The following is a 26,056-nucleotide window of genomic DNA, read 5'->3' on the forward strand; positions in this document are numbered from 1 at the left end:
GCCATCTGCCACTACAGAGATATGTATAAAAAGTAGAGGCTTTGGTGGAGCATGAAGACTAGATGGTGGGACACCGCCCCACTAAATGAACCCGACACGAGGCCTGAAAAGTACTTCACATCTTACATGTGTATTTGTTTCTATTTTCACTTTTTCACCATCAGTCTCGTACAGTGTTCATTAAAATGAGGTAATATGATAGTCGCTTAAAGAAAATATTTTCTTGTGAGAATCGATTCTCAGAAGGAAACTTCACGGTCGGAAGTATCGATACTTGAATATCGATCCGCCCACCCGTAACATTTGACGCATCCCTTTCGCCGTATGAACCCCCGTAACGTCGGATGGGTCATCTGCTGCTAGAACCTGCGCAAGATTTACGCACACTGACGTAAACATACTGTACTGCTTTTAGCTTCACTGCTAAGTTCAGTAAAGGTGTTTGGCCGTTTTTACGGACCTGTGTGTGTCGTTGAGTTTGATGAAGGTCCTCGGTGGCTGCTTATGATGCATTTAAGCCGGGCGAGCAGAGTCAGTTAAAGGAGGACGTGTAAATAAGGCGCCCATAAACGCTCGAGTGCGTTTTAGCACACTAGCCGTTTCAGTGTGTCCCTGATTGAAATCCCGTCTTTGGGCTCCTCCTCTCGGCTCCTCCGTCCCCTCCCTGCCCCACCACGTCCTGTCACGTCTGGCTGCTGCCCCACCACCACCACTGCTCGCCTCCTTTCCAGTGTTACTGTCTACTTCCCCTCCTCGCCGGAGCTCCGAGCGTTGGACTACAAGGCAGAGAGACACGCACAGCCATGGCCGAAAACGCCGGCTTGGAAAACCACCGCATCAAGAGCTTTAAAAACAAGGGGCGAGATGTCGAGGTACGTGTTTTCGGAGGCACATTAAGCCGCTGTTTTACCTCATTAAGGACCCGGCTTGGTTTGTACGCCTCCGGGGTCGAAGTTGTTCTCATTTTTATTCGGGTTGGATGTAAGCGGGATTTGAAATAAACCCTCAAGTCCGGAAAACCCTCCTCCACCACCAGCTGCCACCATCGCATGCGGAGCGGGCGCGGCCTAATAGTACAGAAAGGCCTTTTTAATCGCCGCTATGTCTTTAAACACTCGCCTCTCAGCCAGCTTACTTACTGCTTTTCATGATAAGAACCCAGCTGTGAAGTATCTTTAAACTTCTTTATCTGACCCTCTTCCCTGGGCCTGGTCGCCTTCGAGGGCGAATTTAAGCTGGCTGAGCTGAATTAGCCCGCTAACGCTAGCTAACTTAGCGACCCAGCAGCCGGTAGGTTAGCTGTAACGACAGCGAGCTAGCGCTAGTTAGTGCGTCTTAACCGCCTTAACACCGTGTGAAATGAAGCAGACGTGTTTCGTTAACGTCCGACTAAAGCCAGGCGTTTGGGGATGAGGTTTTGGAGTATATTTTGTTCTGAAACATTTACATACGACGAAAGAAGGACTGACAGTGAGCGTTTGCTTTTGTGCCGGCTAGCCAACTAAGCTAAGCTAGCGTTAGCTGAATAACGTTAATCAAGCTGATTTCCTTTCTCCACTAGTACCTCCATTTCTAGTACAGCTAGCGTTACTTCATCGGGGCATTTTGTGTGAATGTAACGTTAACCGACGGTGCCATGGGCTGTGAAGTGGCCAGCCTCTTAAAACACACCATTTGGAAGAACTTAATGATTCAGTTGCTAACTTGGCTAACCTAGGATATGTTCCGCCAAACATGGGAAGTCGGTTCTTTTAGCAGACCGTCTTGGCTAAGCAGCCCCAGTAATTATGCTTGAGAAGGCCGGAGTCTGTTTCAGGTTTTATCCGCCTAGCAGCATAAAAGTGACGGTAGGAGCAAGCAGGTCACAAGTCCCAACCATTTGGGGACCTGTTTGTATGATACAGGGGTTGTGTAGGGGATGCTTCAGTACTCAGTGCGAAAATATACGTTCAAACATTGCTGAGGCTGATCGGCGGTTCTGTAGAGAACGACAGTGTGTCGCAGAACACACATTTATAGGCTGGACCCTCGGTGGTCTCGCACAGTGGCCTTCCTACGACTTAGCTACAGGCAGTATTGCCCAACATTGTTTGCTCTAGGAAGTGTGAATTATTCTAGCTACGTATTGTATCATCACAGTGAGCTCTATGCTGTGGGTGCTGTAAAATCAGCTATCCGTTTATAATCCAATTGAGAGGTGGCATTCGAGTTTGTTTAGTCTGAACATTCCTCATGCGAGCTCCAGGACGGTGTATCTGTGAGAGGTCAGCTGTTTTTGTGCAGACCGCTGCGCCCGTGGCCGGAGATGTTGCGTGAAGCAAGAACAGCCATCGCCACTCGTTTCAGCTATTCCAGGAATTTAAAAGGAGTTTCATTCCAGAGTTCTTGCACCGAGAACAGGCGGCTGTTCACGGAGGCTGAGCTGGATTAAGACTAGAGGTTTGGATGTGGCCAGAGGGGGGACCTTGGGATACTTTTGGTCACTGGATTTCTTGAACTTGGGGAGAGATACTGCTGTTGGACCTGATCAGCATTTACCTAATCCACAAAATAGGCCTCAGTCATAAGAGATAAGTGGCTCTGTGGTTACCATTATTTATCCATCTACAATTTGGTCTTAGTATCTTGTAGCCTGAACCTTATCATAATGTTTTAAACTTTGAATGTAGAACAAGATACTGATGTTTCTTAAAGTGGTACTAAAATGTCGGGAGGGACTATTTAGAAAATCTTAATCTTAAGCGACATGGTGAAGTAATGGACAGTCAGGTCGTTCTAGATTTTTAGCCGATATGAGCTGCTGTTTCTTCTTCATGCTTGAAGCTTGGAGAGGGTTGTTTTTCTACCATAGTGCTGCACAATTTATTGTTCGTTAATTGTCACTGATGCAAACAAGTGAGACAAATGTTTTTGGTCACAATAATGCAAACCTTTCTTTAACCCTGTTAAATGAATGAGTTCTTAATCTGTTGTGCTCAAAATATGTAACTGTGTACTCTCCATACTGTATTTTGTCCATATTGTGTAGGCCTTCCTCAAAGTCAGCTTTCATTCATATTTTGCACCAAGTATGCACATTTGTGACTGAACACTCTTGCCCCACCCACTCAAAGACCAAACCCAGCTTCTCTGTGTCAGTACTACAGTTGAGAGAATTGACAGAGCATTGTCATGTTTAGCCCACATTTCCACTTGTTGCTCCATTCATATTGCTGTGTTATGAGTAACAAGAAGGATGTTGGCACATAACCCTGCCCATTGATGGAAACCCTAAAAATAAAACCTAGCCTGGTGGAGGCCTGGGTTGTAGAGGAGCCTAAAGGTGCTTCAGGGCGTTTTAGGTTCAGAGAGAAGCTGAGCTTGAGACCTGCCGGAAGTGGCTATGGAAAAGTGATGAGCCCTGGTGCAGCCAGGCACTCATGGGTGCTGTGGAGCTTTTTTATGAGGTTTGCCTCCAGCAAGTCAGGTGCACCAGCATGTCTTCACAAAGTATCAGCAGCCTATAACATACACACACACTCACTCTCTCTCTCTCTCTCTCCCGCATACACACACGTACTGTGTCATTATGTTAGACTCAGCAGTGCCAAGCTGTCAAATCACTAGAGGAGGCCTCTGGCTCATGGAGTGTTTCCCCACTGCTTTTGCAAATGCATTAATCTCAAATTAAAAATCATTATTAATGACAGTTTGTATATGTTGTTAGTTGAGAAGGGTGCTATTGATTAAATATAGATATAATTGATAAGTTTTATAATTGATAATTATTTTGATAATGAATTTGGGTTAAAATAAGGCAAAACAATACAAATGGACATTAAAGATTTCAGTAAAATAAATAAGTGCGCTCTGTTAACAGGTTAACAGGTTTGTGTCTATCTGACTCTTTCTTACAGTAGGAGACTATATCATACATGTTATTGATTTGTTGAATTGTAAATTTTATCCACTTTTTTGTTTTTGTTTGAGTTTTCAGGGCGGCCCTTGTTTTTGTTCATCTCTAGTATGTGTTGCGTAAATGGAAAAATGCTTCTTTGGAGGCGTGGGCTACACTCAAGTGACCTCCCTTTGAGGCAAGCTGGTGCTTCCTCCCTTTGCTGGTCCTCTTGACCCAGTGGTCTAAGTGACTAAGAATTATGTATGAATTTCCTAGTTAGCTGTGAGATATTTATGGGTTCCATAACATAACAAAAAATTTAGAGTAGAGTAGCTACTCAAGTAAAAATATTGCTACATTGAAGTAATGACTTGAATATAGTACAATGTTCAAAAACCTACGCAAGTACTAAATTATAGAACTGCAGTAAATCTACTTGGTTCATTACACATTGAAAAAAGTAACTACATGTTAATGACTAAAGCACAACTGAAAGTTGATTCCTAATTTCAGTATTATAGATGTAAAAATACTTTCATTAGATATACATGGGCAAAGTAAAAATAAAGAAAAATCACTTTTACTTGAGTACTTGTAACTAGTTACTACTCACTTTTATAAAATAAAGTTTAATATCAAAATATTTTCCAAATAGCATATTATCACAGTATATGGTGGTAATCAAGTTTTCTACACTAGAAGAATGTCTGATGTACTTGACCTGGTTTGTTTCAACTGAACTGCTTTGTGCTGTTTCGATCTCTTAAAATTATACCAAAGGGAATGTTACGGAGTATTTGTCACTGATTCTACAGTGCCATCACTGTTTTATGGAATAGGGCGTAGTCATAGATATAATATTTGTTGTCTAACAGTGCTACTGAAATTAAAAATCAGTATTATGGTGTCACTGCCAGGACCTACACAGTATATCAACCAGGTCTAACAAACATAAAGCTGTGAAACTTCTTAGCCAATACCAGCAGCGAAAACTGAAAACCAAATAACAATACCAGCTTTTCTGTTTCATTCATCAGGGGCATGCATAGAGTTGGAGTGTGTTAGGAAAAATTGTGAAGAATTGGAACGATTAAAGTATAAAGGTCCCCCTCTTTGTCTCTCTTTCACTCTCTCAGTCCTTGTCATGGCCTTTGGATTGCTCAAGTCCATGGTGGGGCTCCACTGCTGTAACATGAACTAAGATGCCCAGTCATAAGACCAAACCCGATCTCTCCCCTCGTCCCCCTCGTTCTCCTACACATGTGGAATCTCCGCGTGTCCTGCTGCGGGTATATTTCCAGAGAGCCCCCACCCCCTCCTCATATGCCAGCAAGCCCCCAACCACCCCCCATCCCATTCCCTGTTGAGTTTAGTTTTCGGCCACTTCTTACTAACCAGCTTCCAAAAAAACAACAGTTAGGAGAAAATTGCCTAAAGGATCACAGCGCTTTAGGATTTATTTCCTGTATTCGACCAAAACTTTGATCCATGAGTTAGGGGTGGGTATTATTGAAATGCTCATATGTGAAAGTTTAATTGTTACGATTACTCTTATGATTCTTTTGTTGATTTTCTAAATGAAAATAAATTAGCATATTCTCTACAGCGGAATATGGCATTTTCTCCAAATTTAATTGAACAATTCCTATTTATTTAACATATTAAAAAAACACAATTTAAGTGGCTTAAATGACAGCACCTGAAGACATTTAATGTAAAACCATGAATAGTGCCTACAACTTTTGTTGCTTTTAAAATTCTGTCATTTATAGAGAACATGTTAACTTATTTTCAGTCAATGAAAAAAATTCAACAAAACGTCATCTGACCTGTGGTGCCCAAACTTTTGCATGTAGCTGTATCTCATGATAAACGTTTTAAAGCAGATTGTATGTATTGTTGGTACTTCTGCAGCATGTTATATTGCCCACCTTCACAATGAGAGTGAATTTCTTCTCCCTCTTTATTTTTGGAAAGCTTTACTTGAAGTCAACACGCCACAGACTCCTGTTTTGATACAGTTCTAAACCTGCATTTGTTCTCCCATTAGGTTTGATTAAGTGGTTAGTCCGTAGTGTTGTCACAGGCTAGCTTGTCCTGTCAACACCACCACAATCCATGCTACATCAACTTTCAAAAAATACTTTATTTTTTATTTTTTTATTTTTATCAAGTGATGACACACTAGGCATGTCCTTTCTGTCAGTTTGTGGTGCTGTCGATTGTATGGAGAGGTTCTGACTGAATCTGCTCAGCATGTGGTTAGCTAAATGGATCTCTCTCTGTACTGCTGAGTGACAGCTGGGGGTTTCTCCCATCACCATAGCTACCATGGCTGGTTGCCTCTTTGTTCTGTGGAGTGGCCAGACTGTGACTGCCATTCGTCTCTTCATTGTGGATGCACCATTACACCTCATTCATTATTAGACTGTCTCTCCTTAGGCTGAGCTTATCCTCATAAAAGACCATCAGAGACAGGAGTGCTGATTTGGGATCAAGGTTGGTCCCGTTTAGGGACCCCGTTTAGGCACTGATATATGAGAATTGTGAGCAGATGCCTGTAATATTTTTCATGCATATAGCTGCTGATACCGAATGCATTAATATTTATAAAAAATGTAAAAACTGTGACTAAATTCGCCCAGATTAGCACTGAATGGACAATTGTTACATTTATTTCTGTAGGGTTACATATGCAGTAAAATGAATAAAATGCAGACGTCTCCATTATCTGCTAATCCAGATACAATTCTGGAATAATCACGTGTTGTTACTTCCATTAGTTGAGATGAAAAAAGGAGCTGAACTGGTTAAGGACCAGTTGATGGACATTTTTCTTAGACAGAATTTTTTTTAGAGTAACACCTTTTTCAAGATAAATCTAATTGCTAGTGCGTAGTACATAGCCTCTTGAGTACAGTAAGACAGTGTGTCTGCTTGCCAGGCTCACAGTATATACATTATTAAAAAAATCTTAGCTCGTACAACATAAAATAATTTGACAGTCATATATTAGAAGTGAATATCAGCTTATTTTGTGCACACTTACCTAAAATGCTATAGTGTTTTTGGTCAAGATAGGTTTGTCTCTTTTTCTGAGTTAAGAGTTGACTTTTGCTGTTCCCTCTCTTCATCTCTTTCAGACTATGCGAAGACATCGTAATGAAGTAACAGTTGAACTGAGAAAGGTAAGTAAGAGTTTCAACAAGTGTTATTTGCGCTGTTGAATGACTAGCATGGAGATGGAGGGCCGAGAATGGACTAGTTTATCAAGGACTAGATTGTACATCTCAAACATCACAGTTGTTGATGTGGGCTTAGATTTGGCTGTTCATATCCGTATCAAACACAGCTTGTTGACCGGGACCTCTGTTTGATTCTTGTTGACTCATGTCTCTTAATGCAAGTAAAGTATTTTATGGTCCTCTCTTAATGTTGTAATAGCAGTAACTCAGTAACAGGGGTGGGTGATAGGGTGGTGTCCTGATAAATCATGTCACAGTATGCTTTCAACAGATTGCCCTGATTATTACCAGTACAAGAAGAACTCTAGTTAAGTGCTTGAGCTCCCTAATTGCATTACAGTTTGGTCAGATTGCATATTGTTATATAGATAATGATGGGCGTATATAGTGCTATTGTCGGAAGAAAACCGTGTAAGAAATCCTCAGAAATGGAGATTTCAAACAGCAGCATATATATATATATATATATATATATATATATATATGTGTGTGTGTGTGTGTGTGTGTGTGTGTGTGTGTGTGTGTGTGTGTTACAACAGGTAAATGCCATTCATTCATGCTATTATTGAAAGAGAATAGATTACAGCTTTTACCTTAAATTATCTTGAATATTTAAAAAGTGGAATGTAATTAGAGTTTGTATCATAACTGGTACTTGGTTTGGTTTTAGCACACTGAAAAACATGAACTGAAATAAACATTAGTTTGATGCTAATATTATATAGCACTTCATTATCTGGCTGAAGGAAATTAGCATTGTGCTTGCTGTAGAAAATGGAAAAGATGCTACAGTGAAACGTTTAGGGTGAGTGTAGATGGCTGGTATATTTATGATTTTATGACTGTATTAAAGAAATTTAATGTTGGTTATGCATGTAAAACATTTCCTGTGCAGTTTTTTTTATCATCCACTGGATGACCATACAACATTTGTTGGAGCGCTGCACGATACTATTAATTTACTGGTCATCTCAAGTAGAGAGCAGTATGGCCAAAACGTGACACCACAAGACTTTTTCACAATGCACTACAATATTGACACTGAGATACAGCGCCCAAGTATTTTGCAAAAAAAAAAAAAATCAAAAATAAAATGATTTCCAACCAAGCAAACTAATTATGCTCTCTTTACTTTGAAACATAAGTTGGTCAGTGTTCTGATCATATCCACAATATACAATAGACAATTGTATTTTGCCAATAACCCTCAATTGTAGGCCATTCCTGTTCTCCAGTATCATAAAATACTTTTGCCATATTGCCCATAGCTCATTCTTTTTTTTTTTTTCTTTTTAGCCATAATTCCTTGTAGACGCTTACTTTCTAGCTCTCATCTATATCTACTGTGTACTTTATCAAGTACAGTAATGTAACTGTTAAATTATAAGTTAAATTAAACAAGTGCATTGACATCTAAAGCCCATATTTCTTATCATGAGACGCTGAAGCTGATCAAAATTTGTGATGCAATGCAGCTGCAGTTGAGTGGAGGTGTGTGTGTGCGGGTGGGTGGGTGGAATACTGCAAGGAATAGAGGAGAGGCCACAGAGGAAGCTTTAATCTGAGTATGGTGTTCTCTGGGCTCTGATACACTCAACAATACAATGGGGCAAAACAAAACCATGTGTGTTATTGTGGATAATGTCTGTGCACGTTTTAATCTAGTTCTCAGAGGAGTTTCAAGCACTTCACACATTACAATAGACTCAAGGCAATCACATAGCCAGTGTGAGCCTCATAGGAAGGTTCTCAGTCTTTTAGCCACTGGTCCTCAGGGACGCTCAGACAATCCACATTTGCTGTAGTCCTATGTGTTGGGGATTAGACATAGAGACAAAATGTGGACCATCGGGGGGTCCCTGAGGACCAGTTTGACAACTATTTCTTTAAGCACAGACCACTGATGTTAGCTCTTCAAGCTTAAGGCATTAGGTACAACACATTTAGTGTGGTGGTGGAACACCTAATTTATAATTTAAATTTAAGTTTTTGAGGGTGGTATTTGTGTGTTTACTTCAAGTGAACAAGAAAAATGTGGGTCAATCAAATTGCAGTGAGATTTGATTGCAAGACAGGTTTTTTTTTTAACTTGATTACTTTTTTCCAGCATTTGCTCCATTTTCTAATATAGGACATAGAAGGTACACATTTCATTAAAACAAACCAACATTTTTTTTCCCAAAAAAAGAAAAATCCTTCAACCAAAAAGATATGTCATTGCATGTTTATAAAAGCTAGTGGAGTCTAGTAGTCTCGTAAGGACAGACATGATCTCTTAACAAGCATACACATTTTGGTTCAACTTATTAAAGCAATACTGTGTAACAATTTTACGTTAAAATAACAGCTTCAAAATCACTTTGATGGACTTTTAGTAGGGAAATTGGCATTTCAGTCATTTCTACTCGAGACCCTGAACTGCTGCTATAGCATTATGTAACTTTGGAGGAGCGTATATGAGACCTCTCACGAGAAATGTAAAATGCTTTTTGGCACCACTTCACGCAACAACATGTGTGCATCTCAAGCTAGATATAAGAAGATAGCTTGGTATTCCCAGCATGGACTTCAGGGCAGAAGCTGCAAAGAGACTACAAAAAAACGTTGGAGGAAGCGAGGAAGAGAAAAGACAGAGTGACCGAACAAGAGAACTGGGCAAGAGTAAATTTCGGATTGGCTTTTACTCGTTGGCAAGAAGTAAAGGAGTTAAATGGATACAAGATGGTCTCATGGCTAACTGGAAAACAGTGAGAATCCAAAAGGAGAGTTTACATCCCTGCCAATATCATTTATGAAAGATTGCGATGTCATCCCTGTCTTATGAAATTTTGTAGTTTTTGACAAGTCTAATTGAAGTCTGAAGTCTAATTAGCTAGCAGTGAATGAAAGCTAGTGGAGATTCTTACTTGCTGTGACTATGTAAACAGTAGTGGCGAATCATTCTGAGTATGTATAAAAGCTAATGGAGATTCATAATGGCCAGCAGTGTATGAAAGCCAGAGGTTGCAGTTTTTTGACCAACCCCTGTTAGCTTTCATTCAGGATTAACAGCATTTCTGGCCTGAAGGTGTTTTGTTAGGATGGTTTGGAAATGTGTGTTGGGGTTTTTTTTTTTTTTTTTTTTTTTTTTTTTTTTTAAATGTTTGTGGCTGGCCCCTTGTGTACTTTAGGATTCTTCGGTATGAACACCCTGTGCTGCCCCCAAGCGTGCGCACACACACTTTTGCCAGCTGTTTTTCCTCTTGCTGTTTTACGTCACAATCCCCTTTTCCTCTCTAGTCTCCCTATTGTGTGGTGATACATTTCGAAGCACTGATTTAAGACAGATTTAAAACTCCAACAATGGTGACCTTTGACCCTTGTCCCTTGTGGCTGCTTGCTACTCTTTCATTCCTGCTCTGTCATGTGCTTCTCATTTTGGATCACATGATGGATGCTGGAGTCCTCAACCCAGTGCCAAGGAAAGCTGGCATTACACAGTGGAAGAGAGAAGGGAACTGAAAGAAAATAAGATAGTAAGGGCCTCAATAGGGGGTCAGCAATATGGCAGAAATATATTACTTCAAAACATTATGATACCAAGATTTAAAGTTTGTTTTAACAGGCAATATATAACTACTAGTGCCACATATAATAATAATAATAATAATAATAATAATAATAATAATAATGAAACCTCTAACGACATTATTTGTTTTTCTGCACTGCACTAAATCCCATTAAACATAATGTAATTATGCCCATTTTGTAATGAAACGTAGTTTGTCGGTGTTCTTTAAGTGATGACATCTAACATGATTAACATCTATCATGATAATAATAAAATGTCTTATTGCCCACCCATACGCCTCAGTGTGAAAAATTCCTCTTATAACTTTATAATGTAAAAAGTTTCCTTTAATGAAGAGGGTTTAAGCAGTTACTATACTAGTTGCTTTACTGGTACTATACACCATTCATGTTCTCCACTACAAAAATGCTATTACTTCTTTGCACGACAACCACCAAACTACGTGTCATTACTCAGGTCCTCAAGCTCTAATCAACAGCTACACTGGCCTGCACTCCTCTTTGTGTCATTTTTTTCTATCCTTTGTTCCTCCCATAGAGGAACAAAGGATAGAAATTCTATACAAAGGACATTCTATTCATTTTTGCCCCTGACAAATCCCTAGTCTTTCTATTTCCTGACAGCCACCAAAGTACATGTACTCACTTAGGGCAGGTCCACAAGCTCTAATCCACAGCCATACTGATCCGCACTTCTCCATGTACCGTTTTTTCATCCCTCATTCCTCACATAGACTCCAATCTATTTTCAACAACATGTAGCTAACACTTGGCAACTCGCTAAGAACGCCTAAATGCACACTCCATACAACGTGAAAACTGCCTAGCAGTAATTTAGCAGCTGCTTAGCAACACCTTAGCAACCACCTGGAATATCATTGTGAGTATCATGTTTGTCGTTATGCTGATAACCTATCAGGATTTTATCAACCCTCAGAGGGTTATATTTGTCAAGATTTCTTAGAGAGGAGGTGTTGATCTAGGATCAGTTTTTGAATTTCATGCACCATATAGGTTAATGTAATATTATAAATGCTGATTGTAGATCAGTATGCTTACTGTGAAATGCTTGCTGTCATTCTGTGTTTGTGATTGACAGCTTTTGAAGTAGGCTGAAATATGCAATAAACCAGATCGTCATAAACTGCCTGTACTTGCACCAGCCCTACGAGCAGGCACTAGCATGCCCAGCAGTGCTTATTTGCACATTTTCTTTAAGGTGGAGTTCCCCGTTGCTTTCATTTGAATTTCATTCGTTGTTAGCATCACTAGCATTCTATTTGTTAAGTTTTGTAGGCTGCCTAAGAAGCTGCAAGTTGACATGTTTATATTATACAGCCCTGTCATCTTGGAAATCAACAGTGGCTAGTCTCATGCCTTTTTCAGACACACATACGCGTTCAGGTAGCCCAGACTTCTTTCAGGTTGCCTGCTGCACTAGAGGAAACAAGAATATTGACCCATGTGTTGTCTTGCAGGGAATCTGTTCAATACCTTTGAACAGATTCCCTGCAACAACCTCCTTTTAATGCCACTGAGGTTGTTCAGTGAAAAATAAGACATCGGTCAATAGACAAGAAGAGGGAGTCAGGCCACTTCCTAGATATTCAAGCTTTAGTAGGCTTTGGTTTGCCTGTAAAGTGCTGCTGATCAACATATAGCGAGTTCCTAAAAACTACTGAATGATCCAGGACAGAATGTCCAGCTGTCATACCTTTATAGAAGATTAAGATTAAGATAAAGGGAAATTTCACCTCTGCATTTAACCCATCTGTGAAGTGAAAATCCTCACTGCCCCCTAGTGCAAACCCACACTAGGGGGCAGTGAGCACACTTGCCCGGAGCGGTGGGCAGCCCAATCCGCAGCGCCCGGGGAGTAGTTGGGGGTTAGTTGTCTGGCTCAAGGACACCTCAGTCATGTGCTGATGGATCTGTGGATCGAACCGACAACCTTCCGGTCAGGAGGCTGGTTCGCTAACCTCCAGCCCATGACTGCCCAATGTTAAAACATTAAATCATTGTTAAAACATGGGCTACTGTGGGCATCTTGCATTGCTAGTGGAGCAGCTAATTTCTTGTAAAACTGCTAATACTTCTGCTCCTCAATGTTACAAGTCGACCTGTTTTATGAGGCGTATTTAATATGAATGAATTACCTTTTGGCTGTTCTAACCATAGGAGTATTGATCTCACATTGCCATCAAAAAACCTTGACGATACAACCGAGCAAGTAAGATAATTGGATATTACTGTTGTTAGCTCACTTATGATTAGCATATTAGCAATCCACATACGCTTAGTAATGTCAATTTACAGCTGAATACTTATTTTCCCAAATGCAACTTGTTGTTAGATGATCTTTAAGTTGGCATTAATAAAGGTTATGAGTTAGGATTAACAAAGTTGATGAATTGGAATTAATAAAGTTCTTTAGAACTGCTAATGTAATAGTATTTATTTAGTTTGTATTTTAGGCTGTTCAGATGAATCTGAAACAGCCAGTGAATGACATGCATTGTTAACAATCAGGTCCAGATTTTCATGTTTCTCTAAAAGCCAGAACACCAATAAACCCAAAAAAGGCCAACGCAAACATCAATAAAGCCAAACATTGGCTGGGTGTGCCACACCTGTGTGTGATTGTTGGGAGATTCTAAAAAAAGAGTTCCTCCATTTCTTTACACAAGAAATATTCTGTAATATTTTTGACGATTTACACTGTTCTCCAGTGTTTTCTTCTATTTTGTTCTCTTCCGTTCACCCTGTTCCACAGTGAGTTTGCTTACATGTTCAGTCCGAGAAGGGCAAGAAATCAGATTTTGTCAGTAATCCGATCAACGCGTTTACATGCTCTTGAGTAATCAGATAATGGGGAAACTCCGGGTCTACGTGAGTCAGACAGTAATTGGATTTCTGCTTAAACCAGCCAATTAACTCACAGAAGTTGTGCTGTAAAACTCAAACTTCATGCAATGGTTTTCTATTTAAAACATCGCACCGCTTTAACTGAAAATGTGAACTTCCATCATCTAGAATATGAAATTGGTTTCAGCACCTCTCCAAAAGTGTTTTGCTGCCATCTCACGACATCCAGAAATCCTTTTATGATCAGATTATTGAGTGCATGTAAATGCACTTCTTTTTTTTTTCCTTTTACGCTCCTCTACGATGTCTTCCCTTCATTCCCTTTCCTTCTCCTAGAATGTCATCTCATTTACACTATTCTAGAATGTTCTTCCCTATTCAGTCTGTTCTAGAATGTTCTCCCAGCATTTACCCTGCTCTAGAATGTTCTTCATTCACTCTTCTAGAATGCTTACTCCATTCACACTATTGAAGAACGTTCTCCCTCAGTCACACTGCTTCATTTGGTTTATCAGTTCTTCCTAACACTTTAAAACAACTACCAACACTAGAATGTTGGTTTTATTGGGTTGGTGTGCTCCAGTCTTAAGATTGCATTGGATTTCATTTATTCTGCTCCCAGACTGGGCCTCTCTATACCTTAGGCACTGTTGCTATTAGAGAGTTGGCTTGGGCTGGCAGTATTTGGGTCACCCCCCCACCTCTTTTCCCTCCTTTCGTGATCATGGAGGCCCCTGGCTGGCTGTTCCCCAGGAGGGGAGCACAGTGACAAGGGTTTCCCTCAATGTTTACCCCCACCCCACACACACACACACACACTGTGCACTTGCTAGTTTTTGGCCTAAAGCCAGGAGGAGCACCTCTGCTAAGCAGTAGGGGTGTCTGTCCATCTGCCCTGGTGTGAAGCAGCTGCGTGGTGTCACCAAAGCATGGCGTCACCGGTGCGACCCATAGCACGCATGGACTCCCCTTCAGTTAGGACAAAAGAATGTTCGTGTGCGATGGCCGCTTCATTAAACACACTTTACTGCCTGTGCAGCGCTGTCTTGTCGCTGCAGCACACAGAGCTGTTCCAGTCTAGCAGCTGTCGTTTATGTTAGACTAATCGTTGTTGGAGTGTTGGTTGACAGAGAAGAATTTTGCACCGCACCCATGCTGGCATTGATGCTAGAGTGGTTCTGAGATGTTTCTGGCCTAGACTGTGGTGTGTGTTGTGCACACAGAGACTATCATTTCCCTGAGAGTACTTTCGCCCAACTGCAGTAATATAATAATATTGGTGACCGCGTTGTTAATTGTCAAGATGTCATTGATTTTTTTTTTTTTTTTTTTAATATATCAGGTCTGTTTTGGAATTACATAAAGGAAGTGCATGTACTTGAGTACTTGGTTAATCACTTAAGGTACCAGTATTTAAATATGGAAATTATTATTTGTGAATTTGTTACGTTTCATCACTGCACTAATTCTGGGTAGGGCCTCCCTTTGCTCTCCAAACAGCCTCAGTTCTATGTGACATAGATTCCACAAAATATAGAAAACATTTTTTTTTTGAGATTCTGGTCCGTGTTGACATGATTGCATTGTGTAATTCTTGTAGACTTTTCAGGAGTATCACCTCCACAAGCCTAGACTGTAGAGCTAGGTCCATGGGTTCATGCTGTTGGTGCCAAATTTTGACCCTGCCATCTGTGTGCCTCAGCAGAGGTCAGGATTCGTTAGACCAGGTTAAGTTTTTACAGGATGTATACTTCCTTTGATCCTGTGTCCTCTGCTGCCTCAGTTTTCTGTTCTTGGCTGACAGGTGTGGAAACTGATGTGGTCTTCTGCTGTTGTAGGTCATCCGCCTCAAGGTCCAGCATGTTGTACATTCTGTGATGCTTTTCTGGTCACCACAATTGTACAGTTGTTGAGATACTATAACTTTTCTGATAGCTTAAATCAGTCTGGACATTCTCCATTGACCCCTCTCATTAAATAAGGCATTTCTGTCCACAGAACTGCCGCTCACTGGATGTTTTCACGTTTTTGCACCTTTCTGAGTAAACTCTAGAGACTGTTGTATGTGGGAGTCCCAGGAGATCAGCAGTTATACAAATATTAATGCAGCCCATTTAGGACAAATAATCTTGCCTCAGTTAAATTCACTGCCATCGCCCCCCCGCCACCCCCCGTCTTTGGACAAGACTTTTAACTTTATATTAACCTACTTTCAGTCGTTCTACAAAAAAAGAGAATCTGCTAAATATGTTTACAATATTAATTGTCAGATTTAGCTTTGCCATGGTTACGTAAAAAGAATCACCTCTCATGTTTGCTGCACTGTTCACTGCATGGATTACTGTATGAACGTGTTTTGAAATGGGGGGTGGGGATTAAGGGATCAATGTGTTCATTCAGTTATACAATTTTTTTTATTGTAAAGCTAAACTGAAAATTTTCTGACAGTTTGCAGAGACTCAGGACAGTCTTGTTTGGTTCAAAATTATTTAACATAATTTTGTAAACGCAATTTGTTCCAGGAACATTTCCCGTAAATTTAACTTGTGCATAGTTTAGTAGCATAATATAGACCTTATATAAGGGTAGCACAGATGCTGTGTATATGTATTTGGTATTGCATAAAGCTGGCTTTGTTATGCAGTCATCTCTCTATCATACTAGATTGATTGTGCTTTTTTTTTTTTTTTTTTTTTTTTTGAGATCAAGATTCACATTTTTACCAACTGTAGATTTGATACTTTCACAATACTGTCACAATTAATGAATAATATTTGTTTGTTAAAAAATTAAACTTGAATCCTGAACTTAATTATGCGGCCGTGATCAGTCGCCAGTTTGTGGCATAGTCATAATGCAGAGATTAAATTCTTCATGTCTTACATGAAGCAACAGCCTATGAAAGGTGTTGTTTTTTTTTTTTTTTCAACAAAAACATATTTTTTTAAACTCTGATTTATCATCAAAGTAATTATTAGCACTTTTATATCATTATAAAATTATATTATATATTTTATATTATATTACTAATATAATCAATAGTGACAACCCTCATTGACGCATCAAATCAGTGAATGAATATTAAATAAATGAATGAATGAATATTTAAATGCATTGACAATCAAAGGTTCCTTTGAAAGTCATTTTGAGCATTTGTGATCCAGTGTGATGTAATGACAAACTGGCTCTCTCTGGACTTTTTACCCTTGCAGAACAAAAGAGACGAGCACCTACTGAAGAAACGCAACGTTCCACAAGATGAAAGTCTCGAGGATTCTGACGTAGATGCCGACTTCAAAGGGGTGAGATTCTTGATCACTCTTTTCTCACTCTGTCAACTGTTTTTCCTCCTTCTGTTTCTTTTCACCTCCATATAACTTTATTGATTGCAGTAATTTTCTAAATCATGCATCATACTCTCAAAAAGTTGTGAATTGATTACTTTTTTCATCATTATTTTAGCACGTTTTGATAATCTGTACTTGTTTTTTTTTTTTTTTTTTTGTTACTGGGTTTGAGTAACAACCATAGTCATTGATGTTACATGATCAACCTTAACCAACCAACCTTTTCCAGTTTCTCCCCATCACTTTATCACAGAATGAATAAGGCTGTTTTTGTTGCTTTGCAATTGATACTTGTAAATGACTGCTTTTCTGATTGGCTGTCCTGTAACATTTAAAAAAAGTAGTAAGGAAACACTTCTTGTAACTTCAATGTGAATATGCAGAGCTTTGTGCTGAATAGATGGATATATGTGTAAATGTAATATCACAAAAACAGTAAAATCATAGAATTTGTGGCTTTGTAATAAATTTGTTTTGAGAGTATGCTCCTCTTTCTATGCTCCAGACATTTTTGGATGAAACATGCCCTTTCTTGAAATTAGTGTTTCTTACTTTTCTATTTCTCATTTTCCTTCAAACAGCAAAATGTAACACTAGATGCCATCTTACAGGTAAGGCTGTGTGTATGTGCATATGAGTGTAGAGAGTAGCTTTGTGTTGGTGTGAAAGATAACTCACTGCGATGTTTGTATGTGTTGGCATGCAGGAGCAGGTGTGTATTGATGAATGGTGTTGATAGATGGATTAACTGTGAAGGCTATGCACAATGCTTTTTAAGCACAGTGCTGAGCACACTACTGCTACTTTTATTTTTTTCCTCAATCTTTTGCTCTTTCTCTGGTTTACACACATTCTGTCTTTCTTTCAGAACGCCACAAGTGACAACGCAGTAGTACAGCTCAGTGCAGTGCAAGCAGCCAGGTTAGACATTTGCTTACTGTGGGTTGTGTAGATGGGTTTAAATCTGTATGTTTCGGTTAGTGGTGTAAATCTGATTATGTTGATGAGACTTATTATATTACTAATTATAATGATTAATTATTATAATTATTATTATCTAGTCAACAAACATCCATTTTTTTCACTTTGAGCATTTATTTATTTACTTAAGCTATTTATTTACTTATCAACTATAGATATGCTGGTATTGCAGAGCATTTGACTGAATATATTTCCCACTGCAGAAAACTACTCTCCAGTGACAGAAACCCCCCCATTGATGACTTGATAAAGTCCGGGATCCTCCCCATCCTAGTCAAATGCCTGGAGAGGGATGACAAGTGAGTCATCGCCCCTACCCCACACTACCTCACACTACACTACAGAATGGAGGGATAGGGAGTTGAAGGAAAAAGAGGGTGGTTTGGAGGGCAACCAACTGATATGAAGTTTTTTGACCAATACTGACTTTAAGATATTAAAAATTCAGATGATCTTTTATGTGGGCAGCAACTGCAGATGGATGGTGGCTACCATGCTTGTTCGCACATAATGGAACCAAAGTTATGATACGCGAGTTGCGAAAGTTTATAGTTAGCATAACATAGTTAGGCACAGATGCTTTAGTATTGAAAAGTTTAAAACAATAAATCATTGTATAAAGTTTTTTCATTGTAAAGTTTTTCATAATATTGTTGTAAGGTTTTTAATTCAATTTTATTGTCTAGTGCAAGTTGTGAAAACTTGTAGCACGGTAGCAATTTAAGGTTAGCTATATTAGTGTTGGGTTTAGACTGCTTTTAGCAGTTTTAGTTTGGGTTCAAAATGCTTTTAATGTTTTTAAAATGGCTTTATTGGAGTCTGCAGCTCTTTTCTACTCTAGCAGAATGTGTGGAGAATTACAGGCTGCTGCACCAGCAGGCAGGAGGAGTACAGTGGGGGGGTTGGAAGGGTGGGCTGGAAGGGTGGGAAGAGGGGGTTTGTGGAATTGAGCACTGGAGATTGGAGAAAGAGAGACTGAGTAGGTGCAAAGCGAAGAGAGTGCATAAGAGGCAGAGAATATGATAGATAGGCTGATGGGGAAATATGATGGAGAGATGGGGAATGGATGGATTGATGAATGAATGGTTAGAGGGAGAGAAGTTGAAGCATGTTGAAGATCCTGAAGTGCCAATGCATTCTGCTGTGCTGTTGGGCTTTTTCTCCCCGCCCCATTTCCCTCTTTCACTCTCCCACTTGCACTCAGTCACTCTCTCGCTTTCTCTCTCTCACTCTCAGAAGTCTTTTATAATTGTGAATGCCTCAGCTTTGTTTCTACAGTGAGCATATAGTACAGCACAAATCAGATCACACTTTATTTATTTAATTTCCAGTCAAAATGGCCATTTATTCCAAGCTTTTCATCTATTTTCTGCTTCATTTAGCCTCAAGAAAATAAAGCAGAAAACATAACATACATTTCAGTGTTTATCAATTTGCACTGATCTTGTAAATCTAAACTAATAAAAATACTAAATACAGTAGCTCACAAAAGTGAGTACACCCCTCACATTTCTGCAAATATTTTATTCCATCTTTTCATGGGACAACACTATAGAAATGAAACTTGGAAATAACTTAGTCAGTGTACAGCTTGTATAGCAGTACAGATTTACTTTCCTCTGAAAATAACACACAGCCATTAATGTCTAAATAGCTGGCAACACAAATGAGTACACCTCACAGTGGACATGTCCAAATTGTGCCCATTTGTTAAATTTGTTAAATTTGGTGTTTTGGATACAATTCGCTCATACTGGCCACTGGGTATTCAACATGGCACCTCATGGCAAAGAACTCTTTGAGGATGTGAGAAGTAGAATTGTTGCTCTACCCAAAGATGGCCTAGGCTATAAGAAGACTGCTAACACCCTGAAACTGAGCTATAGCTCGGTGGCCAAGGCCATACAGCTGTTTTCCAGGATAGGTTCCACTCAGATCAGGCCTCGCCAAGGTTGACCAAAGAAGACCACGTGTTCAGCATCATATCCCAAGGTTGGCTTAAAAAAATAGACACACAAGTGCTGCCAGCTTTGCTGCAGAGGTTGAAGAAGAGGGAGGTCAGCCTGTCGGGGCTTGCACCATACATTGCACAATGCATCAACTCTGTCTGCATGGCCGTTGTCCCAGAAAGAAGCCTCTTCTGAAGCTGACGCATAAGAAAGCCCGCAAACAGTTCACTGAAAACAAGTAGTCCATGAGCATGGATTGCTGGAACCATGTTCAAGATAGGCTCAGATAGTGGCCAGTATGTGTGGCGGCACCCTGGTGAGAAGTACCAAGACAACTATCTCTTGACTACAGTCAAGCATGGTGGTGGTAGCATCATGATTTACTGAGACATCCTGAAGCAGAGCATGATCCCCTCCCTTTGGAAACTGTGCCGCATGGCAGTTTTCCAACACGATAACGACCCCAAACACACCTCCAAGATGACAACTGCCTTTCTGAGGAAACTGAAGGTAAAAGTGATGGACTGGCAAAGTATGTCTCCAGATCTAAACCCAATTGAGCACCTGTAGGGCATCCTCAAGCTTACGGAGGTGTTCAATATCCACCAGCTCTGACATGTCATCACAGAAGAGTGGAAGAGGATTCCAGTAGCAACCTGTGCAGCTCTGGTGAATTCCATGCCCAAGGGTTCAGGCAGTGCTAGATAATAATGGTGGTCACACAAAATATTGACACTTTGAGCTCAATTTGGACATGTTCACTGTCAGGTGTACTCAGTTGTGTTGCCAGCTATTTAGACATTAATGGCTGTGTGTTATTTTTCAGAGGACAGTAAATCTGTACTGATATACAAGCTGTACACTGACTACTTTAAGTTGTATCCAAGTTTCATTTCTATAGTGTTGTCCCATGAAAAGATATAATAAAATATTTTTGCAGAAATGTGGGGGTATACTCATTTTTTGGGAGATACTGTATAACATCAGATTTCTCAGGATTTAGTGTGTCCACCCTTTGTACTCTTTATAGCTCTTGTTATTTTCATGAAAAATCTGTAGGATATTTTTCCACACCTCCATAGTTTAGTCTTTGAAGTTGATTTGCATTTTCTATTTTTCGCAATTCAAACGACCCAGCACATTCAGTCATGTGAATCTGGACTCGGGGGTTTCTAGTCGTTTTTTGCAGCAGCTTCTTTGATTTTCAAATTTCTTCTCCATTTTCTTTTCTCTGTAACATCAGCTACACATCCTTTCAGACTTATGGCATAAGGTTGTTTTCTTACAGAGGAGGGATGTACACATCTGAAGCAAGAGTGGAGCTTGATTTTCTGCTCTCTGTAACAAACATGAAGGCTTTAGGCACTATCTACTGCTAACAGTTTTGGAGGTCTAATTGTTTGGTGTATGGTTGGTAGAAGTTCCAATTTCTCTATAACTTTTAATGTTTTTGAACTCTAGTTTTGCAGTTTTTTCCCTTACTTTAATTTACCTTATGCAAGTGGATTACCATATATATCCAGACTACTCAGAAATATGAAAATGTATTACTTTACCTTAATGGCCTTTTTGACTGTAAATTAAATAAGTGAAAGGTTGTCTATGACTCTTTCATAGTACTACACACTTACATAAAGGAATATGAGGGACTCCAGTCATCACACATAGCCCAGAAAAGATTTTTTAAGGCAGGCACATATGTTTATGATGACCAGCCAGGATATGTCTGAAAGAAAGCACTCCAAAACATTGTGCAGACTGGTGGTGGGTGCTATGACGTAATTGTAAAAGTTATGATAGAATCAGATTTTCTTGATGTCAACACTTGCACAACACAGACATTCACAAAGGTTTCAACCTACTAAGAGATCGCAAGTTTAAATCCCATTGCTGCAAGACAGCATAAATGGCCCTGCTTAATTGGACGCAGTGCAGTGTGTGAAATGTTGTTTTAAAACAATATGGTCATCATTGTTTTTGAAAGAATTTTTAAAATTTGACTGTGAACTGTCATGAAATATATTTTGCCATATTGTCCACCCCTAGTTCTGACTACATCAGTGGCAGACAGCAGTAGTCTGATTCTAGGTCACCAACTTACTAAAGGACAGACCCTTATTTAGCAGGGGAGTTGAATTATTGCCCTATCCTTCACTCTGACTTGTCGCAAAGGAGCACTATTTGGCACATGACTGAGGCTCTGTATAACTGGGTCTCAAATCGCTCCCTACTGGATGCTTAGTGTATGCTGTAGAACATACCTATGTTGCACAGCCTTTTTTGTAGTACGGGGGTAGAATACATCTTTATTTTATGGCTTTTGTGTAGTGCTCTATGTAGGGTGTAGGGTGCCTTTATTTCATGACCTTTGTAGTGCACTGTGGAGGGTGTAGAAGAAGCCAAGGGTTGCATTTGACAATGCAGCCCTGCACATTGCTCACGTGATGCATGCTGGTTAGAAATTTTGTCGGACTTTCACCGGCACTGCAGAGCGTCACCATGTCACATGACAAAATTTCATGAGAGCAAGGTGGCTGCAGTTGCTCTTAAGCTGCCTTTGTGTAATGCACTAGGCCTTTGTGTAATGCACTAAGCCTTTGTGTAATGCACTATTTAGAGTGTAGAAGATGCCTGTATTTTATGGCTTTTGAAGGGGAGTGTGTAGGGTGTAGATAAAGCCTTTATAACATTTGTATAGTGCACTATGAAAGGAGAAGGCAGCCATGAGTTTGTTTCTTTTCAAAGATGATAAAAAGAGGAAAACAAAAGCAAAGCGATAGTTGAGAATGGGATTGTAATCACATTCTGGCAGTTATTGATCCAGGATCACGCCAGGCTGAGGAGATTCTTTATTGGTATTGGCGCTGTAGGTAGCGTGGGCTTTTACTGACCTTTTGATCTCTCTTTGTCTACCCCCCTCCCCCTTTGTCTATGTCCATGTATTTCTTCATAGTCCCTCTTTGCAGTTTGAGGCTGCCTGGGCTTTAACTAACATCGCATCAGGCACCTCAGCGCAGACACAGGCTGTGGTCAAATCCAGTAAGTCTGACATCGTTTGTACCATCTGCACTGAGTCATTATCTCTTTCTCTCTCCTCTCATATGTATCTCGGTGCACTTTAAATCCAGCTGACCTCTTTTGCACCTCTCTCACCTATTGTTTGTGTAGATGCTGTTCCGTTGTTTTTGCGACTGCTGCATTCCCCTCACCAGAATGTTTGTGAGCAAGCCGTATGGGCGCTGGGCAACATTATTGGTAAGTTTAATCAACGTTATTGGTCATTATTGGTCTAAATCTCTCTGTATTCATATTACAATTTAACTTTTAGAAGGCAATGTGTTGGAGACATTTAGCTGGATTATTTGAACGTAACAACTTATTACACAGTTACATGACCTGTAATCCCATTCGATTTACATCCTGTATTGTGTGTGTGTGTGTGTGTGTGTGTGTGTGTGTGCTTTTCATCAGATTGTGTGTGTGTGTGTGTGTGTGTGTGTGTGTGTGTGTGTGTGTGTGTGTGTGTGTGTGTGTGTGTGAGTTTCATCAGATTCAGATCATAAAAAATATTTATACAAATACAAATGTGGTATCAATTAAATGATTAGAAGTCATACTTTCAACTCAATTTTTATACTCAATGACCAGTGAGTCAGATAATTTATAAATATGTATGTCTGTCTTTGCTACCTAATAACTTTGACTTTTTGTGTATATAGATTAATAAAATAGATTTGTCTGTCTCTTTGTTCAAATTCTTATTAGTTATTAAATGGCAAAATTTCAAAAATATGTATTTTATTTGAAATGATGACTACATGGTTGAAAAGTAGATATATTCATCACTTTTGTCATTTTAATTAAAAAAATTTCATGTGAAATACCAATTTTGTGTGTGTGATCTTTGCAGGTGATGGGCCACAGTGTCGAGACTATGTTATCTCGCTGGGTGTGGTCAAACCCCTCTTGTCGTTCATCAATCCCTCCATCCCAATCACCTTCCTGAGAAATGTCACCTGGGTCATTGTTAACCTGTGCCGAAACAAGGACCCTCCCCCACCCATGGAAACAGTACAGGAGGTGAGGGATGTCTGTGTGTGGTAGGGATGGACATTTTTGGTAATTTACAATTTTTTGGACAACAGACACCAACATGTTTCGGTGCACTAAGATGTCCTCTGAAAAATCTGCATGTGCTAATAACCATGCTCCAGCCAGTAACCGACAGGAGTCAGGGGCATGGCTTCAGTCATCATATTAGCATTGATTGTGAAAGAAACAAATGATCTCTTAAGTATATAAATGATTTGCAGATCCTTTTCAACCTATATTCACTTGAATACACTACAAAGACAAGATATTTAGTGTTCAAACAGATAAAATTCGTTTTTTTTTTTTTGCAAATATTCACTCATTTTGAATTTGATGCCTGCAACACATTCCAAAGAAGTCAGGACAGGGGCATGTTTACCACTGTGTTACATCACCTTTCCTTTTAACACCACTCAATAAGCGTTTGGGAACTGAGGACACTAATTGTTGAAGCTTTGTAGGTGGAATTCTTTCCCATTCTTGCATGATGTACAACTTCAGTTGCTCAATAGTCTGGGGTCTCCATTGTCATCCATGATTTCCAAAATCAATTTGAAATGTGGACTCGTCAGACCACAGGACACTTTTCCACTTTGCGTCAGTCCATCTCAGATGAGCTCAGGCCCAGAGAAGCCAGCGGCGTTTCTGGGTGTTGTTGATATATGGCTTTCGCTTTGCATGGCAGAGTTTTAACTTGCACTTGTAGATGGAGCGACAAACTGTGTTCACTGACAGTGGTTTTCTGAAGTGTTCCTGAGCCCATGTGGTAATATCCGTTACAGAATGATGTCAGTTTTTAATGCAGTGCCGTCTGAAGGATCAAAGGTCACGGGCATTCAGTGTTGGTTTTCTGCCTTGCCGCTTACTTGCAGAGATTTCTCCAGATTCTCTGAATCTTTTGATTGGACTGTAGATGCTGAAATCCCTAAATTCCTTGCAATTGCACACTGAGAAACGTTGTTCTTAAACTGTTGGACTATTTGTTCACGCAGTTGTTCACAAAGTGGTGAACCTCGCCCCATCCTTGCTTGTGAGCGGCTGAGCCTTTCAGGGATGCTCCCTTTATTACCCAATCATGACACTCACCTGTTTCCAATTAACCTGTTCACCTGTGGAATGTTCCAAACGGGTGTTTTTTGAGCATTCCTCAACTTTCCCAGTCTTTTGTTGCCCCTGTCCCAACTTCTTTGGAACGTGTTGCAGGCATCAAATTCAAAATGAGTGATTATTTGCAAAAAACAAAGTTTATCCATTTGAATATTGAATATCTTGTCTTTGTAGTGTATTCAATTGAATATGGGTTGAAAAGGTTTTGCAAATCATTGTATTCTGTTTTATTGTTTTTCACAACGTCCCAACTTCATTGGAATTGGGGTTGTATTGTAGATACCAAAATGTACTTGTGAACACAACCCTTAAAGGTCATCTTTACCTAACCATTCAGTTGATTTTGGTGATTTTATTTATGTATTTTAGCATATGTGATTTAACATGCTACCAAGTAAACAACCAGAACAATAACGGTCACTCCTGTGTTTTAAAATATTTCAAAATATTTCAGTGGTTTAGATCACTATTTTGCATTTTATGAGATGTTTAATTAGCTTCTTGTGTGCAGACATTTCTGCAGTTCTGCTTCACACACTTGATCAAAATTTTAAGTAAAATCTATACCAAGTTGCTGAAATACGTAACATTTCTGAGTCAGATAAAGGAAAAAACACACTATGGGGGGGGGTTCACACACAGAACAAAAAATCTTGATGTTTAGTTCTCAAAGGTAAAATCAACATTGTCCTAATGAACATACGATGACAGTAGTAGACGATTAACTTGAGCCCTCAGAAGACGCATCCTTCACTAAGTTTTACTGAGTTCACTGAATACTCTTTCAGCCTGCTCATGAACATCATACTTATCTGGGAAGGCATTCAAAGCATAACAAACACTAAAGATGTTCTTTCTCACATAAGCAATTACAAATTTCCACCAAAGAGGTCACAGAATCTCCAAAACTTACATGAGGTAGCATTGAACATGACGAGAGGATACAGCTGACTGTCCGTGATTAAATAAATGAATAGAGTTCAATATTTTCAATATGTGTATTTCAATAAGTACTCCCACCCA

General features: G+C 39.6%; 1 protein-coding gene across 1 annotated transcript in view; it reads left to right on the forward strand.

Annotated features, from left to right (window-relative positions):
- Positions 1–592: 592 nt before the first annotated feature.
- kpna3 (karyopherin alpha 3 (importin alpha 4)) overlaps positions 593–26,056 on the forward strand; it is a 33,612-nt gene continuing 8,148 nt past the window's right edge. The window contains exons 1-9 of the mRNA XM_017699036.2: positions 593–872; positions 7,021–7,065; positions 16,770–16,859; positions 17,486–17,515; positions 17,773–17,825; positions 18,089–18,184; positions 22,788–22,873; positions 23,003–23,089; positions 23,745–23,914. Coding sequence (XP_017554525.1) covers positions 804–872; positions 7,021–7,065; positions 16,770–16,859; positions 17,486–17,515; positions 17,773–17,825; positions 18,089–18,184; positions 22,788–22,873; positions 23,003–23,089; positions 23,745–23,914 — 726 coding nt within the window. The 5' untranslated portion in view covers positions 593–803. The remainder of the gene's footprint in view (positions 873–7,020; positions 7,066–16,769; positions 16,860–17,485; positions 17,516–17,772; positions 17,826–18,088; positions 18,185–22,787; positions 22,874–23,002; positions 23,090–23,744; positions 23,915–26,056) is intronic.

The sequence above is a fragment of the Pygocentrus nattereri genome, chromosome 12, assembly GCF_015220715.1.
Source record: "Pygocentrus nattereri isolate fPygNat1 chromosome 12, fPygNat1.pri, whole genome shotgun sequence".
NCBI lineage: Eukaryota > Metazoa > Chordata > Actinopteri > Characiformes > Serrasalmidae > Pygocentrus > Pygocentrus nattereri.